Source organism: Plecotus auritus (genome assembly GCF_963455305.1).
Source record: "Plecotus auritus genome assembly, chromosome: 1".
In the NCBI taxonomy this organism is placed as follows: Eukaryota; Metazoa; Chordata; class Mammalia; order Chiroptera; family Vespertilionidae; genus Plecotus; species Plecotus auritus.
In genome coordinates, this window is record NC_137770.1 from 147817660 (window position 1) to 147835432 (window position 17773).

Genomic DNA, 17773 nt, shown 5'->3' on the forward strand with positions numbered 1-17773 from the left:
AGAGAGAGAGAGAGAGAGAGAAAGAGAGAGAGAGAGAGAGAGAGAAACAGATATGTGAGAGAGGCACATTGAATGGTTGCCTCCCTCATTCACCCTGACTGGGGCCAGAGATCAAACCAGAAACCTAGGTACTTTCCCTTGACTAGGAATTGAACCCTCACCTTCCAGTACATAGGCCAATGCTCTAACCACTGGCCAGGGCAGGCTTTTGATTTAGAAACAATTCAATTTTATAACTATTATTTACTTTTATCAATATTATTTTCATTGTTTTAAATAAATCATTATAGATAATAAAAAGAGGTTTCCTAAGTAAAAATTTATGAATTTTCAAGCTGAATAAAAGCAAACTTTGTCATCCAACTTCCCAACTATAGCCATAAACATATAAGGTTCTCCCATTATTATATCATCCTATCTAATAAAAGGGTAATATGCAAATTAACCATCACATTGTCACAAAGAGGCGCCCATAGCCACAAGATGGTGGCACCCAGTCCTCTCAGCCCTGCCGGAGTCCCCCAGTCCCTGGCGGGGGGTGGGGGGGTGGGGGGAGGGGCGCAGCCGCTGAGAGCAGGCAGTGTGAGCGGCCTGGCGGAAGGCTTGCTTCATCGCTGCAATGATGAGGAAAGCGTTACACCCTGGCCGTGGAGGGCCTCTGGGCAGCAGGCATGGAGTGGACGGGGTGGTGGGGGGGTCATTGCCCTGGCGACGAGGCATACGTTCTGCGCCCAGCCACGGATGGGCCTCTGGGCCTCAGAGAGCCTCTAGGCAATGGGCGCGGAGCGGCTGGGCCCCACAGAGCGCTACTGGCGCACGGATTCGTGCGCAGGGCTACTAGTAATACGTAAAGTAGAGCAAAGTTTGCGCGTTACCCCTACAGCATCTCAACTAACCTGTTTTCCACTGATTCATTTGTAAACTTTATTATTTATTATAAGTATCATAATTTATATGTCATGATATTATTCCGATACATCAGTTGTGACTACATTATCATCCAGGTAAAGAGAGAAGAGGTAGATAGAGAATAATCAAGAAGTCGCTTATAGGCTGCAGCAGTCTGTCAGCGGGCCCAGTAAGCTCAGAGGTAAGCAGAGGAAGGATTTGTGTCTGGCACAGGTGCCAGGAGTACTAGGATTTGGGGGTCTTTTACACCTTTCTCTGAAACTATTTTTCTATTTGTCAATTGCTTTTCCTTTTCCCTCCCCCCACTCCTATCCATTGTCAGGCAGCATCAGGAAGCAGTCCCCACCATCTCCACCATCCATTTCCTCTTGTTTTGTTCACTGGAAATGAGCAGCTGCAGTCATTCAAAAGTCTCATCAGTGGAAGCAGAAAATGATCATCATTTAATTAGCAAGTACCGAGGAAGCTCATTATGATTAGGTCCCTCCTCACCCTCCTCTTCAGGGTGAGACTGAATCCCCAACTCATTCTCCCCACTTCTCTTAATAAACTTTTTCAATTTTTGAAAACTTTACAATATTTTAGTTATGATGTTTTCTATACATTTCTTAAGTGATGTATCTAAAATGGAGACATAAATTTCTTTAAAACATTGAGGCCAACATCCAATAAAATATCCTATTTCTTGCACTGCTCAACATTCCAGCAGCATGAACAAGTCCAAAGTATGGGATGCTTCATTTAGAGACCTGGCTTGTGAGATAAACTATAGGCCTTAAATATATGTATATATACATATATATATAGTATGTATACACACACACACACATGCACAAATAACTACAAAAAAATGAAATACTGTTGAGAAATTTAAGGTAGACTGCTCTGAATCCAGATTATATATAGAAAAACATTTTTTAAAGTATTCATAAAGGGATTACATAGTAAAAGAAAAATAAATCCAATGAGCTCTTAGTGATAAAAATTCTTTAAAAACATATACAATTTTTACATTTTAGGCATGATTCATATATATTATTAAATTTATTAAATTGATCATTGAAGTATTAGTTTGAACTTATTATATTTCACACTTATGATTAAATTTTCCAGAGATGAGCAGCGAGTGGGAAAGACTCAAGTCAAGCAAATTATTGATGTAAGTTCTTACCGTAACCCAGCTGGGAGATAATGAAGTCAAATTCCTCAATGGTATGGATGCTTGCTAGATCACCACCTTCCTTCCTACATGCAATCAAGGCATCTCTTTGGATTTTCTTCTCTCTGTGAATCTTGTAACAGTTACCTGTGTATGGCCACCACTGAGGGGGACAGTTAGTAGGCACATCACTTTCTAGAAGAAAAAAAGGATTTGGAAACCATTTAAAAGGGAAGGTGTTGGTGTTAATTTTATTGTAATAACATTTTCTACCATTCTACATAGAAAACAGTTCATAGTTATGAACAAATAAAAGTGAGATTATTTTTTACTTCTTGCCATTCACAAAAAACTACATTGTGCTTGCTTTAAGACTAAAAATATGTGAATGCATCTTTCATTTAAAATAAAGCTAAATGGGAAATCTCTTTTTCTTTTTTTTAATTATACTGCCCTGGCCAGTGTGGCTCAGTTGGTTGGAGAATCCTCTTGTACAACGAAAGGTGCAGGATTCAGTTCCCAGTCAGGGCACATATCCAGGTTTTGGGTTTGATTCCCTATAGGGGCGAGTGTGAGTAGCAATCAATCTATGTTTCTCTTTCAGGTCGATGTTTCTCTTCTCTCTCTCTCTCTCTCTCTCTCTCTCTCTCTCTCCCTCCCTCCCTCCCCTCTCCCCCCCCCTTTCTATCTAAAATCAATACTTTTTTTAAAAAAACAAACAAACCTGTACTTAGTACAGGTCACATGGAGATACAATAGACTGTCTCATTTTATCTGTGTTTCTTCATCAACAAATCTTAACTAAGCATGTTATGTAAATGCTGGAAGCACAAATGGTTTGACATACAATGCATTGCTTAAAAGATTCCAATTTATCTCTATTCTGTGAACATCAGGGAGCCAGGCATTCCTTGGAGAAGCACTATTAGGTAGGCATGAGAAAGAGGTGTTGAAACAGGGAATAGAATTGGGTGGGGGGAGGCCAGGGGGCCAGCAAGGAGATTCTGAAACTTCAGCAGTTTGAGCTGGCCACCCAAGCCTCTGAACCAACCCACTACCATTGCTCCCAAAAGATGACATGTAATATTGTGGAAATCACAGGGATTTGATTCAGAAGTCTTTCAGGCAAAACCTGAATTTGCCACAAGTGTGTGATCATGGGCAAGTCACATCATGAGCCAAAGTGTCCATATATGTAAAGCATTTCTAATAATATTAATATTAATGCTAACATTAAGCTACCCATTCTCACTCTTTCTGAATTAGAAAGTATTTGAGATAATGGGACTGTAAATTACAAATGCCACACTTTTACTATTTAATCAAACCAGGAATATTGGCCAATATCTTAATTATTGCTGCTAATAGGTTATGGTCAAGTTTCATAATTTTGATTATACATTACAAAAATATATTATAATCCTATATAATAAAAGGCTAATATGCAAATCAACCAAATGGCAGAAAGACCAGTCACTATGATGCTCACTGACCACCAGGGGTCAGACACTCAACACAGAAGCTGCCCCCTGATAGTCAGTGTGTTCCCACAGGGGGAGCGCTGCTTAGCCAGAAGCTGGGCTCACAGCTGGCAAGCACAGTGGCGGTGGTGGGAGCCTCTCCCACCTCTGCAGCAGTGCTAAGGACCCCTCGGGGGATGTCCTCCTGTCAGCTGACATCAATCAGACATCCGTCAGTTGGACATCCCTCGAGGGCTCCCGGACTGCCAGAGGCCGTGGGCCAGGATGAGGGGACCCCCCCCCCCAAGTGCATGATTTTGTGCACCGGGCCTCTAGTATATTATAATGGTAATGAGCTGGGGGAGGTAATACCTTGGAAGACAGAGACTCACCAAATTCATCTACGTATGTGCACAGAGCCTGGCACATGGTAAGTGTAGTGAATGTTGGTCAGGAAAAGGAACTGAAGTTATATCTGATGTACAGCACTTTATAATTACCATTTTACAGACATTATTTCAAACAGCAATTTAACATCACACTTTGCTTAAAGAGGGGTTATGTTACCAAGTGAACGTCAATTTATATATTTAAATTTGATATTAACTGTTCTCAAGTATGCTGCCTGAGTAAATGTTCTATATAGGGCACCTCTGTTATGTGTTTAATGTATCAGTCCTATTTTCTCTTAGAGACTGAGACTATCTGCAACATCTTTGTGTAAGCCCAGGATTCTGTGCACGGTAGTCATTCAAGTCAATAGATAGTTATAATGACCAAACACTCTATTATTGTAATAGGAAAATGCATATTTTCAGAAATTCTCTCAATGCAATATACATTTGCACACTTCCAGTAGTTACCAAAAAGAAAATATGTTAGTATATCTCTGGAGCCCTCTGGTGGGATATTTTAATTTTGCTGCCTATGAAGCTGAAAATAATGTCAGCAAATGCTCAGGACTTCTAATCCTGAACAGATGAACTTTTAAAAATCTTTTAAACCATGGAAACAGGCAGTGAAAGAGAGTTCCACGGGGCAGCCACAAAAGATGGCTTGTTCCTCTAGAGCAGACCTGTCTAATAGGTATATAATGTGAGCCACATGCACAATTACAAATGTCCTAGTTGTGATGTGAAATAAACATAAAAAGAAGCAGGTAAGTTAAATTTTAATAATATATTTCATTTAACCCAATTTATCCAAAATATCCATTTTAACATGCAATTAATTTTAAAAAATTAACAATGAGCTATTTCCCTTTTTTTGCCTAAAAAGTCTTGGAAGCCCAGTATGTATTTTACATTACAGCACATATCCGTTGGAACTAGCCACTTTCATGTGCTCAATGGCCACATGTGGTTAAGAGGCAATTGAACTAGACAGTGCAACTGTAGGGGCCCAGGAATTATGGACAGATAGGGTGATGTTGCAAGGACCAACAGGGTCTGAGGTGGAATCCTTGCCCAAGAGGTCACCAGTCAGGTGCTGTATAGTTTGATCTCTGATATGCTTTTCAAAATCTGGTTTACTTGACTTTATAGATAAGATAGCATGATTAACCCAGGAAGTATATAGAGACACTTAAAAACCACTGGGACAGGAAGTGTTAGCAAGTGATGTAATTTGAGGAACAGTAGAGAAATCGGAATAATTTACTATGTGTTTGACAATATGAACCAATGTTCATAGGAGGAATGGGTATCAATATTCCCACTTCATAGATGAGGATCCTAAAACTGAGGGATTAAGCAACAAGGTCCAGTTATAGAATTCTTCCTCCTGTACCAGGGAAACTATGAAACAACCATTCTCCTCTTCCCCAAAGGGGCACTTCCAAGTCTTCTGAAGGAGAATTGTACAAGCTCTTCCAAGGAGGAAGAATGATACTATTTCTCCCATGGGAGCAACAAAGGAGATAAAGTACAAGAATGAAAGAGTCATAATGGTGATCCTGTAAAGTATGATCAGGGCCAATATCCGGGACCCTCATCTACTGGCATGTTCACTGGAGATCTTGGCCATATCTCCATCTACTAAAATTGCAAACACAGCTACTCTTTGATCAGCAGCTTCACTTCTAGGAATTATCACATGTATGAAATTACATGTGTATAAAGTTATTCACTGTAGGACTGTTTGTAACAATAAAAATTGGAAGTAAACTAAGATCCATTAATAGGGCACTTGTCATATATATATATATATATATACACACACACACACACACACACACACACACACACATATATATATATATGTTCTCTCTCTATGATGGCTATAAAAATTCACACATAATTTTTATGCACTATATAAAATGATGTCCAAAATTGTCATTAAGTGAAAAAAGTAAAGAATATATAATTAGCATGCTTCCATTTGTATGGAATAGATAAAAATAATCATAAACATATTTGTTTATATATTCATAGAATAATTAGATAAAGATATACATCCAGAAACAGTTACTCAGGGATGGGATGTGGGAGTTAGAAGTAAGAAGTTGGAAGAAAATATTATTATTTATCATTTGTACTTTTTTATTTTCTAGCCATGTCAATCATATTTTAAAATAAATAAAATTGCTTTTAAAATTCAAGGAGAAAGAAGTTAATAATGACAGATTTCCCAAGCACAATACATACATACATACATACATACATACATATATACATATGTACATATATAAATTTATTTAAAGTACTGTGTTCCTACAAAAATAGCTGTTAGTGAAAAATATGTACTTTGTTTGCTTTTGGCCAATTTGTAGAAAGAATGCAGTCTTGCCTTAGTAGTCAAATTCTTCCATAAAATTATGATAGAGAGCATAATTGAATTTTTCCCTCTGTTATAGCCTATATATAAAATTCAATTATTACTTTTGGGATGTTTTATTCCATTTTTGTGAAGACTTCAGTGTACAATGTTAATTCGAATAGCAGTAGAGCCCAGATAGACCCTAAATAGTGAGGACATTAAAAAATATATATATATTTTCAACCCTAGCTGGTTTGGCTCAGTGAATAGAGCATCAGCCCAAAGACTAAAGGGTCCCGGGTTCAATTCCAGTCAAGGGCACATGCCTGGGTTGCAAATTCGATCCCCAGTAGGGGGTGTGCAAGAGGCAGCCGATCAATGATTCTCTCTCATCATTGATGTTTCTATTTCTCTCTCCCTTTCCCTTCCTCTCTGAAATCAATAAAAATATATCTTTAAAAATCTCTTTCAGACATATATTTCCTAGCTTGGATTCTGATTTTTTCACATGTGCATGTTTTATACCGCCTTTGCATATCTTCCTCCTCACCTATAATGTGTGAATAAGAATACCTAAATTACAGGGCTGCTGTGAAGATAAAATTCTAACTTGTGTTCTGTCAAAGGCTTTGCACATGCCTGAACCCCACAGCACACTCGGGAAATGGCAGTGGTCAGGAGTAGGAATCAACAAAAAGAAATGTTGTAGGAATATCATTAAGTTGCCTCCATAAATTATCCACCAAACCTGTCCTTTCATACAGTATAACTCACCTGTAACTTTATCATTAAATTACAATATTATGTGTGCTTCAGATCAAATAGGCCACTTACCTAAGGGAATAACAAAAGGATTCAAAGTTGTGTTGCCCTTTTTACAAATGTAGCCTAGTTTCTGAGCACAGTTCAGATTTTCCCATTTAGCATTCTTCCCAGGATTTAGTGACACACAGCTTTGTCCAGGTTCTGTTGATGGACTTCCTTTGAGGAAAAGAAAAAAAATAAATAAAATGGGAGTATTACAGCTATTGCAAGTATATAGCCCCCTCAGCCAACATCTCCATCCTCGGGGATTAATGGATCCCCATCCCATCTTTTGCTACACATTCACAAATAAATGTTTATTGACTGCAGAGTAAAAACCACGTTGGATGTCTGTTTTCTTGTTGGATCATTTCAATGACTAAAATTTTAATTATGCAAATTTACTTCTTTAAAATAACTTCTTTTCATAATACCAAATAATAAAGTTGGGCCTTAAAACCTGAACAATCTTCAGCCTGGGGTATGGATGTATCATAGAGATGGACCCAACCAAAAAACAGCTCTATTAAGCACTGTCAATACCTACCATGAAAACAAAGTCAAGCTCACTGTGAAGACCAGACTAGAGCGTTTCTGGACATGGGAAGACTTTCTCCAATTAGAAAGAGGAGACAGAAAAGAAAGATGATGGGGAGGAGACTGACAAGGGAAGGGTTGCTGGAAGCAGTAATGTGTGCTGAAAAGTGCACCCAGAACTATGACTCAAGATTTTCAACTCAGCCTGCAAAGAATATTTTTAACATCTGACCCCGTATCCCATTTTTAATCAGAATCTGATTAAAGAACCAGATAAAGTCAACTTTGTTAACACAGGAGGTATAAGCTAGTTCCATTGCACACCTGAAGACAGGGTGAATGAGCCACATTTTGTTAATGACTGCTTTCTGACTTTTGACATGTATATAACCTGCATCTGGACCTCACTCTCCCTTTCTGTAAGATGGGAATTATGTTACCTGCTCCATAAAGCCTTTGTCAAAATTTTTTGAAAGTTGCTTGAATAGCATACAAAGAAAAAAAAATTGTTAGTGATAAGAATAAGGATGTTTTAAAAATGTATTGATATTGTGACAAAACTCACAATATAACTGAACTAACAGGTAAGGTGTCAGTACTAGAAAGAAACTTTCAAGAAACAATAATAAATTTTATAGCTATTGGTTAATATATTAACTAATAAATCATGTTATACATTTATTGTACAACATGACGACCAACTTTAATATATCAATTATTTGTCCTTAAATGGTTACCATAGTTATATATTTGAATTTATACTTCTATATCACCAAATAAATGTATTTAAATAAATGTGTTACTTGGTCATAACTACTCAATTGAATGCTTGATTGAACACTTTAAATAATAAAAATTACTAATATCCCACCAGGTTTCTAATTTTAGTTGAAACTCTCATACTATTTCATAAGGTGATTTAATTTGGACTTACTTCGCAGGAATTTGATTTAATAAGGAAGCTCACTTCTTTTATTTTCTTATTAACATCCTAATTTCATTTCTCACTTTCATTAAAGTTAACCTCCAAATTTTCTCACTGAACTCTTAGAATGCAGGTGGCTAAATATTATAATCATCACTCCCAAAAAGAATAACAAATAAAGTGACACGTCCTGCCTAATGTTGTACAATAATTAAGCAACAAAGAAGAATAAACTCATCCCCTCATAAATGATTATTTTTGTCTATTGATCTGATTGACCCCAACTGGTATTCTCCCGTTTAATTTGGCTGAGTGAGTAGGCAGAGAAATCAAATCCTCACCCATAAAAAAGGACACCTCACATTCCTTTGCAGCAATTTTTATTCCCATGATCTAGAAGAAGATAGAGCTGATGCTATTTGTAGGACTCTAGTGACAGCCTTGTAACCATCATGCATTGAAGGTTATAGTTCATAGTAAAATCTAAGCAATTTAAACCAAGATAGACTCTCTAAAAATTCTCTCCCATGTTTCAGCATATATTTTGAATATTATTTTTCTGAAGTTTTTTTTCTTTTAAATAGCATACCTCAATAACAAAAATGGAGAGCTTAGTTATCTAAACCAAATGCAAGAACCATTTAATGGCTTTAAAAAATAAATGTAAAAAACAAACAAACAGCACATCAGTTTTTTTCCATAGCAGAACCTGTAAATGAGGGTGTGACCTATAGGTTATGACTTCCCCACGTGTATGGCAGACATCACTAATTGTTCTTTGCACTCTTTCTTGATGAACAAGATTGATATGGGGGCGGGGGTTCAGAACCATGCTCAATTGATTGCCTCATGCAACTTCTAACATTGGCTAGTATTGGTGAATAAGAAGAAAAATTTTTGTCATCATTGGTCTTCTTGTTTTCTCTGAATAATTGCTGTATATGTGGAACATATTTATTATTTAGTCTCCTTTTTTGTTCTGTTACCTGTATGTTATGACAATGTAGAAATAATTAGTTCAGAGCATTTTCTGTCCTCCAGAAAATTAAAAGCTGTGAAAGGCTTGGTCATCCCCAAATGTTTTATACCTAGCAAATCAAGGAGAGTCTTAGAACTCATACTGTAATAGAGACTTGTATTGATTTGTGTGATAATCCTGCCTGACAAGTCCTCATCCCAGGAAGCTGGTATAATCCTACAGTTTTAGTTTATTCAAATCTAGTTGGCAGATTTCAAATCAAGGTGAGAAATGAACGGAATTTGATAGTCTCCCAACTATTTATTCTCTTTTAGACCTACACGTGAGATGATGAAGGTCCCCATGGTATCAAGAAAAATTAAGTTTAGATGAATTCAACCACAGACAAGCTTTCCCCTACCTGGTAACCAGTTCAAATAGCGGAATGGACTGCCACCACTCCATTGCCATCCACTGTTCAAACCCAGACTGTTAAGTCCAATCCAGAGTCCTGAAGTCAAGGTACTGGTTAATCCTATACAATAAAAGCAAAAACAGAAACAAAACACATTCAGAAAAGACAGTGAAATTAAATTCAGAAGTAAGCACTCTTTAAGGGATATATTTATCCTTTGACATTCCTCATCTGCTGTAGGTATCTCTGATACTGCTGTAATTAGCTAGTTATTAATAACAGAGGCCTGGTGCACAAATTTATGCACCAGTGAGGTCCCTCAGCCTGGCTTGCGGGATCAGGCCGAAAACGGCTCTCCGACATCCTCTGAGGGGTCCTGGATTGTGAGAGGGCACAGGCCAGGCCGAGGGACCCCACCTGTGTACTATCGGGGCTGTGGAGGGACCTCAGGAGGGCTCCAGGGCATGTCCAGCCCGTCTCACTCAGTCCCGATTGGCTAAACCCCAGCAGCAAGCTAACCTACTCATCAGAGCATCTGCCCCCTGGTGGTTAGTGCACATCATAGCAAGTGGTTGAATGGCCTTAGCATATCATTAGCATATTATGCTTTGATTGGTTGAACGGAAGAGCAGACCACCAGACACTTAGCATATTAGGCTTTTATTATATAGGAAAGGAAAGGAGCAGAATAGGAAGGCCAGACATTCATTATAGGCATGTGATTTGGGCAGCTTCACCAAGAAGCTGCAGCTTTGCACTCGCCAGGGAATCACCCTTCTATTCCTTGCAAAACAATGGGAAAGGGATCAAAAAAAAGGAAAAATAGACACATGCCCAGAAAACTTGGTGTGACACAGAAAAGGTACTTGCCTGTCAATCACACCTGGAACAGAGATGGTTGGCCAGAATGAGCAGTGGCCACTGCAAGTATGGAAAAATTTGGGAACACATAATCTTCTAAAAAAAGGAATTCTCTCTCTTGTTGCTCTTATGCTCTTGGCTCACTCTTGGCTTCCTTGCATTCACCTGTGTTTCCTCCACAGCCATGGTTACCTGTGGACCCTATATGCAATGGTCTGATGAACTACAGAAAGTACGCTAGCCTGTTGCTGGATTAGCCTGTGCAGACATGGAAAGGAAACTCTGGACACAGGCTCTGATTTTAGCTCTACCGAAGCCCCAGCTACACTTCTTCTATGACTGGGCAAAATGAAATGGGACTTTGGAAACTCAGGGGTGTAATTCCATAAAAAGAAAGCTTTCTACTATATATTATCCTTCCATGGGGGCCTCAGGAAATGCTTATTCTAGTGGCACCCCAAGAACCCCATTTCCATGAGCAACTGGGGGAGAAGAGGCCCTCTCCTATCCTGGAACACTTCTAGGCTTTTGAAGAATTAAATTAAGTATTAAAATAAGACCTGACACATAGTATGTGCCCAATAAATGTAAGCTACTGCCATTTTCATTATTATTATTATTCCATGTGAAAGTCAGTTTGGCAAAAAGTGTGATTTAGAAACAAAACTCAAACTTTGTGTCAAATATATCACTTAAAGCCGATGAGCATCAGCCACACTTTCTTTCTCTGATGTGCTTCTGTAATTTTATGAGACCAAGTTTTTTTTTACTATGGCATTATTTTCTATGACATTACTATAGAAAGCATCAATTCCACATGCTAAACATTTTGATTATTGATTTTTCGGAATGTATTATCTGAAATAGTTCTGTACCTACTTTTGAACTTAGTTATAACAGAGGATGCATTAATATCCAATATTACATTGGCAATTTTTTCTATATTGAGGTCCAATTTGTTTTTCAGCCAGCAACAATGGAAACTGGCAAAAACAATCAGAACAACAAGCCAAATTTCACTTCCTATATCTCCTTTCAGTTCTGTAAATCTTAATCATGCACAAATGTAGTTATCATTCTGATTCAGGAATTGAGGATTAAATGCAGTGTGCCAACATTTTTGAGGTTAGAAACAGAAGTGAGGATGATGAAATGATGGTGAGTGTTATAAGAATGGGGGGCTTGGGCAGAAGCGGTTAGCCCTGCAGATACTGTGCATTCAGATTGTCAGTTTAGAATAAATTTACTGGAGTAAGGAGTGTTGACATATAATTTAGGGTTCTATTGAGTGCTTTGGGGAGCACCAGATCCTTGATTACTGTTTGTTAGTGAGACCCAGGCAGAGTGAAATGGAAAGACAGCACTGAATTCCAATTCAGCCACTTTCTGAACATGAGACATTAGGCAAGTATCTCATTACTATTCCTAGTCTGTTATCTCATCTACAGAGTTGAGGACAATAATATTCATTGCGGAGGTGGGTGTGAGCTGTAGAAATAAAGTCACTTGTCTGGCACACACTAGCTGTTCAATAAATGGCAGGTCATTTGATCTGAGTCATAAAATGGGCTTACACTTTTTAAAAATATTTTTATTGATTTCAGAGAAAGGAAAGGAGAGGGAGAGAGAGAGAGAGAGAGAGAGAGAGAGAGAGAGAGAGAGAGAGAGAGAGAGAGAGAAACATCAATGATGAGAGAGAATCATCAATTAGCTGCCTCCTGCAGGCCCTCTACTGGGGATCTAGCCTGCAATCTGGGCATGTGCCCTGACCAGGAATAGAACCGTGACCTCCTGGTTCATGGGTCAATGTTCAACCATTGAGCAACACTGGCCAGGTGGGTTTACACATTTTTTAAAAATGATATTTACTCCAAAAATCCTCACATAAAAGAAATCTTATCTTAAAAGTATAGCTATTTGGGGTTTGTTTGTTTTTTTCATTTTAGTGGCATGTTTCCCAAAATGGAGTAGATCAACATCCCCATTTACACCATTATTTTTTAGATTCTTCCCTGATCTATCCCAGTAAATATCAAATATCATGAATATCTCCCCTCCAAGAAAAAAAAGTCTGCTTGTTTGTTTTTTAATTCTTCATCAGACTCTCCCCCCACCCCCTCCACTAGTGTATGATATTGTTGATTTGGAGAAAAGCCGGAAATGTTAAAAATATGCTGACTAAAATTCTGGAGGGTTGGATAAGATTTAAATAAGAATCTGAGCTGAACTCAGCCTCTGAATCTCTTAGAGCTTGTTTGCTCTCCCGAGGGACACAACAATTTCCCCCATTGATTAGGGAAGCATTTCCTGCAGCTGGAGCCTGACAGTGGGGCCAGGCACCGGGAATGAGTCTAGAGCTGGGCAGAGCTGTTGTCCTGCCAACATCACTGCTTTCCTCTGTGTAAGTGGGGAAGAAAGTTAAAAAGTAATCTAAGTCCGGTCCTTTGGCTTCCCACAAGCCAGAAAACAAGTAAAACTTGAAAGAGTCAAGATAACACAACCCCAAAACAAATTCCTTAAAATTTAAAAAAAAAAAAAGCCAATTGAAACCATTTCAACTCTGGTAGATTTTTCTCCCTCATGCAAGTGTGCGCAAGTAACACCAGGATTGTCTTAAATCATCTTTTCTCTTTCTTAATAATCTACATGAGTTTAGTTTTGTCTCTTTCTGTGCTTTATTCTCCTTCTTATTTTTATACATGGTTGTAAATATTAATCACCCTGATACTTTGTCCCAATATTAGAGAGACCCAAAACACCAATCCCAAACAGAATTATTGGGCAGTCTGAGGCATATTCTCATCTCTGAGTTTATGAATGCACACAGCGAGGTCAGGCTGCTTTTCTATCGCCAACCTCCTTAATAATAACGGAAAGAAAATGGGGAGTTGCTGCCTCGACTGAAAGGAGAAAATTAATAAATGTTAACCTTGGTTCTCAAGGATTGCAAGAAACACTTAATTACAGTAGAACAGTCCATGATATAGTTCTCAAAAATGGACTAGGAATAGATAAATATTTCTTACCCAGTTACATTTTGTTTGTGTATTTCACAAGGTTGTGCTAAATAAATGTATGTCATATAATTTCCACCAAAAATAGAATGCAATAAACATCTTCAAATTCAATTAAAAACGAATTACTTATGGGAGAAATGTGTTCTAGCTGATGTAAAGTATCATCTGAAAAGAGTTGCAGAAAGTGAAATCTTAGAGAATGAGGTAAGACTGGGAACCTGCTCTAACTCTCCCCTTAACAAATGAACTCACTGAGGCATAGAAGCCTCAGGTGATCTCACCAAGGTTCCCCAACTGTTAGGTAGGAAGTTAGACTTGAGCATGGGGCCCTGGGGTCCTGAACAGCCAGCAGACCGCCAGCAGGCAGGTTCAGAACCAGCCGGTTCTTGGCGCAAGTTCAGAGGAAAAGGACATGACCTCAATGCAACCTTACTACAGCCCTGGACTAATTACAATAAAATTTTCATTGTGGTTTTGACTCCCCACCCCTTGGGGTTTTTTGTATGCATTATGGATAAGGCATGCCCAGAAGAAATAGACTTATGTAACCCTTTTCTGTCAATCATCCTTGAATGCAAATGAAGTCTCCACCCAGAAAATCCCTCATTTAAACCATATAACCCAGGATTTCGGGGCCATTGTCTCTCTCAACTGTCTTGCTCCTCGCTTGGAGTATATCTGCAATAAATCCCACTTTGCTTTACTTTCATTTTTGTTGATCTTAAAAATGTTTTCTGGCCCTAGCCAGTTTAGCTCAGTGGATAGAGCGTAAGCCTGAGGATTGAAGGGTCCCAGGTTCAATTCCAGTCAAGGGCACATGCTCGGGATTCGGGCTTGATCCCCAGTGAGGGGCGTGCAGGAGGCAGCCGATCAGTGATTCTCTCTCATCATTTATGTTTCTCTTTCTCTCTTCCCCTCCCTTCCTCTCTGAAATCAATAAAAAATACATTTAAAAAAATGTTTTCTGCGTCGATGAGAAGAACCAAGGTCCCAGCCTGTAACCTCAGTCAGTAACACAGCTTCACAGCGCTGCACCCAGGCTGGCTGGCTCCAGTCCATGCTCTTTCCCTTTCACTCTGCTGCCTGGTGACCGGTCAGATGGAATTGTAGGTACTGCTGATACAGCAGGTACTAACGTAGCGTTTTGCCAAGTGTGGTCCTCCAATGACTTATCCCAGAATCATCTGGAGGGCTGAGAATATGCAAATTCCTGGCCCCACAGCACATCTAATAATCTAGAATCTCTAGATTTGCACCAGGCACCTTCACTGTAACAAAGTTTTTGGTAATAAGTAAGCAACTTAACATTTAGGAACTACCACTCTTACTGCCCTCTTGCCATAAATTGACCATTTGTCCAAATATGAGGCTGATGGCTAAATAATTATTCTGATTGTGCTGCATCATCATTTGTCAGTCAGCAGACATTCATGGAAACTCTTTCCCCTGGAAGATTCTGTATGATGCCCTTTGGGGTGGGGACAAAAATATTCACAAGACATTTCTCATTTTCAGCCATTTACCTGCATAACCCATTCTCCACACAGCCTTTAGTTTGTTTTCGGGATGGCACTTACTATAATTTGCATTTATTTGTTGGTTGGTTTTCTCGCTGTGTGTGCTTTCCCCATTGGACTTTTAGCTCCCGATGGACAGCACATGTCTGGCTTTGGTCACCACTGTGTCACCAGGACCTAGCATGATGCCTTCCCCACAGATACCAGCCATCTTGTTGAATGAATGAATAAAAATATCAAATGAATGTATTCGTACCTTTGTAGAGGAAGCGGGACATATATGTAATGAACTGTTATAAAAGTAGTAAACAAATGAGAGGAATGTAGATGGAAATGGAGAAGCACTGCATTTCAGCTGTATAAAGTTTGTGAAATTCTAGGTACAAGAAATGCCGTGGGGGGAAATGTGCAAGTGAGAAAGTATGGCACGTGGATGAGGAATCCAAAACTTTTCCTTTATCAAGGCTAAGAAATGCATGAAGGAGAACAGTGGTCAGTGGGCAGATGACAGCCACTGAATGTCAGGCAAAGGTGTTTTGTGAATTATTTGATAGGAAAGGAGAAGCCACTAAGGGTTTTTTAAACATGGTAGTCACAGGATCAGAGATATACAGGGTGTCCCCCAAAAATGTATGCACCCTTTAACAGCTTATAGCTCAAGTTTGAAAATGAAATCTATTTTAATAAACACTGCCTTTATAATTATTCAAAGTGTGTGTAGACAATTGGGGGGACACCCTATGTTAGTCTAATAGCAATGCCAGGGTAAACTGGGGAGAGGGCGGGTATCTGGAGCAAGGAATTGGGGGTGCTTTTCTCTCACACTCATTTCTGTTCCCCAAGACGATTGTCGAAACTCCAACCAATTCTTTCATTTCAAGCAAACATTGGCCTTTTTAATCTTCACAATCCTACAAGAACAGAAGTTCTAAAAACAAACACCACATCGTGGAAAGAGTGTCATTAAGACCTGCAAACCGTTAGAGAGCCTGGGAGTTCTAGAAAGGGGAGACGGAGGACTCCGTTTCAGAGCAGCTCTTGGCGTGCCCTGCTTGTGGTGGCAGCATTGCATTTAACATTGTGAGCTCTGTGATGCTAATGGAAGATCTTTGGCTTCAGGTTAGTCCCTCAATATTTGACCAGCATGGTATCCATGTCTTATGTCCAAGAATCACATCACTAATTAATTGTGGCATCATCTACTATGAGCCGAGATGAACACCCAGAGTCCTTATTAGCACAGGTTCTGTCACGACTGATAGAACAAAGTTGGCTCCTGAGAACAAACCTATTTACCCTCCCAGAGTCGTTTCAAAATGCAAATTTGTCATACCATCTGCTTAGGGACTGATTCTATTACGATGTCTATAGTCAATTGTGTTGTCTGCTTTTACCTTAAACTATACCGAAAGAAAATAACCATGATCTTTACTTACAAATTTCTCTTTTCGTGTCATTACCTGTCATGTATGTTTGCTCATGTATTTCTGTGATGCTCAAGAGTTCGGCACTCTGTTGTTGGCAGCTCTTCCATGCTTGGTGCCAAGTTAAAGCAGATTTGGAGTTTATCTGGTAGAAAACACCAGTAAGTGGATCTTTGTTCCAAAAGTTTTCACTGCCCTCAACTGTAAAAGAAGTCAAATGGAATTGGCTGTTATGCCTAGAAAAGATTTTCAGTGAACAATATTTTTTTTAAATCCTTAATACATTATTGCCTCAAGCCTTATATTTATTTTCCTTTTTTTTTTTTTACTTATTTTTAAAGTGTCTATGATATTTTCTTCATTCTTGATGAAGAGGGGCAGTTTTCAAAAGCTAAACCACATCCAATCCTTCGTATGTGCCTAAAGAAAAAAAGGGGGGCATTATCTCCCTATTTTTCCATTGGCACGTTTGGGATCAGATGAATTGGGAAGTGAGGCAATTGCAAAAACTAAGAATAGAGATACCATCCCAACTTCCTTCATCTAAAAAAATGTAAAGAGAGAAGAGAAAATAAGTATATGCCTTCTCTCAGCAAGTAAATATATTGCCTGCACATTCTAGTTTGGTCATTTTAGACCAAAGACACAGGCACCAAAGGGAAGGTTGTGGCCGGCATGGCTCAGTGGTTGAGCATCGACCTGTGAACCAAGAGGTTGCAGTTCGATTCCCGATCAGGTCACGTGCCCAGGTTGCCGGCTCAATCCCCAATAGCAGGCCTGCAGGAAGCAGCCAATCAATGATTCTCATCATTGATGTTTCTACTTCTCTCTCTCTCTCCCTTCCTCTCTGAAATCACAGCAGCACGGGCTTTTTTTTTTTTTTTTTAAGGGAAGGTCGTGAACTCCATAGATCAACTGATCTGGACTTGCTTTCTGCCCTGTCATTCACCAGTGGTTTGACCTGAGTCCACTGTTAATTTTTGGAGTCTTACTTTCTCATCTCTAGAATACAGTCAATAAAGGTAGCTCC

General features: G+C 39.0%; 1 protein-coding gene across 1 annotated transcript in view; it reads right to left on the reverse strand.

Moving 5' to 3' along the window:
- The window catches only part of MRC1 (mannose receptor C-type 1), a 102409-nt gene that overhangs the window by 59682 nt on the left and 24954 nt on the right, over window positions 1–17773 (reverse strand). Inside the window, exons 4-7 of the mRNA XM_080643718.1 lie at window positions 16780–16944; window positions 9931–10044; window positions 7120–7266; window positions 2081–2263 (exon numbers count right to left, since the gene is read on the reverse strand). Of these exons, the coding sequence (XP_080499844.1) occupies window positions 2081–2263; window positions 7120–7266; window positions 9931–10044; window positions 16780–16944 (609 nt within the window). The remainder of the gene's footprint in view (window positions 1–2080; window positions 2264–7119; window positions 7267–9930; window positions 10045–16779; window positions 16945–17773) is intronic.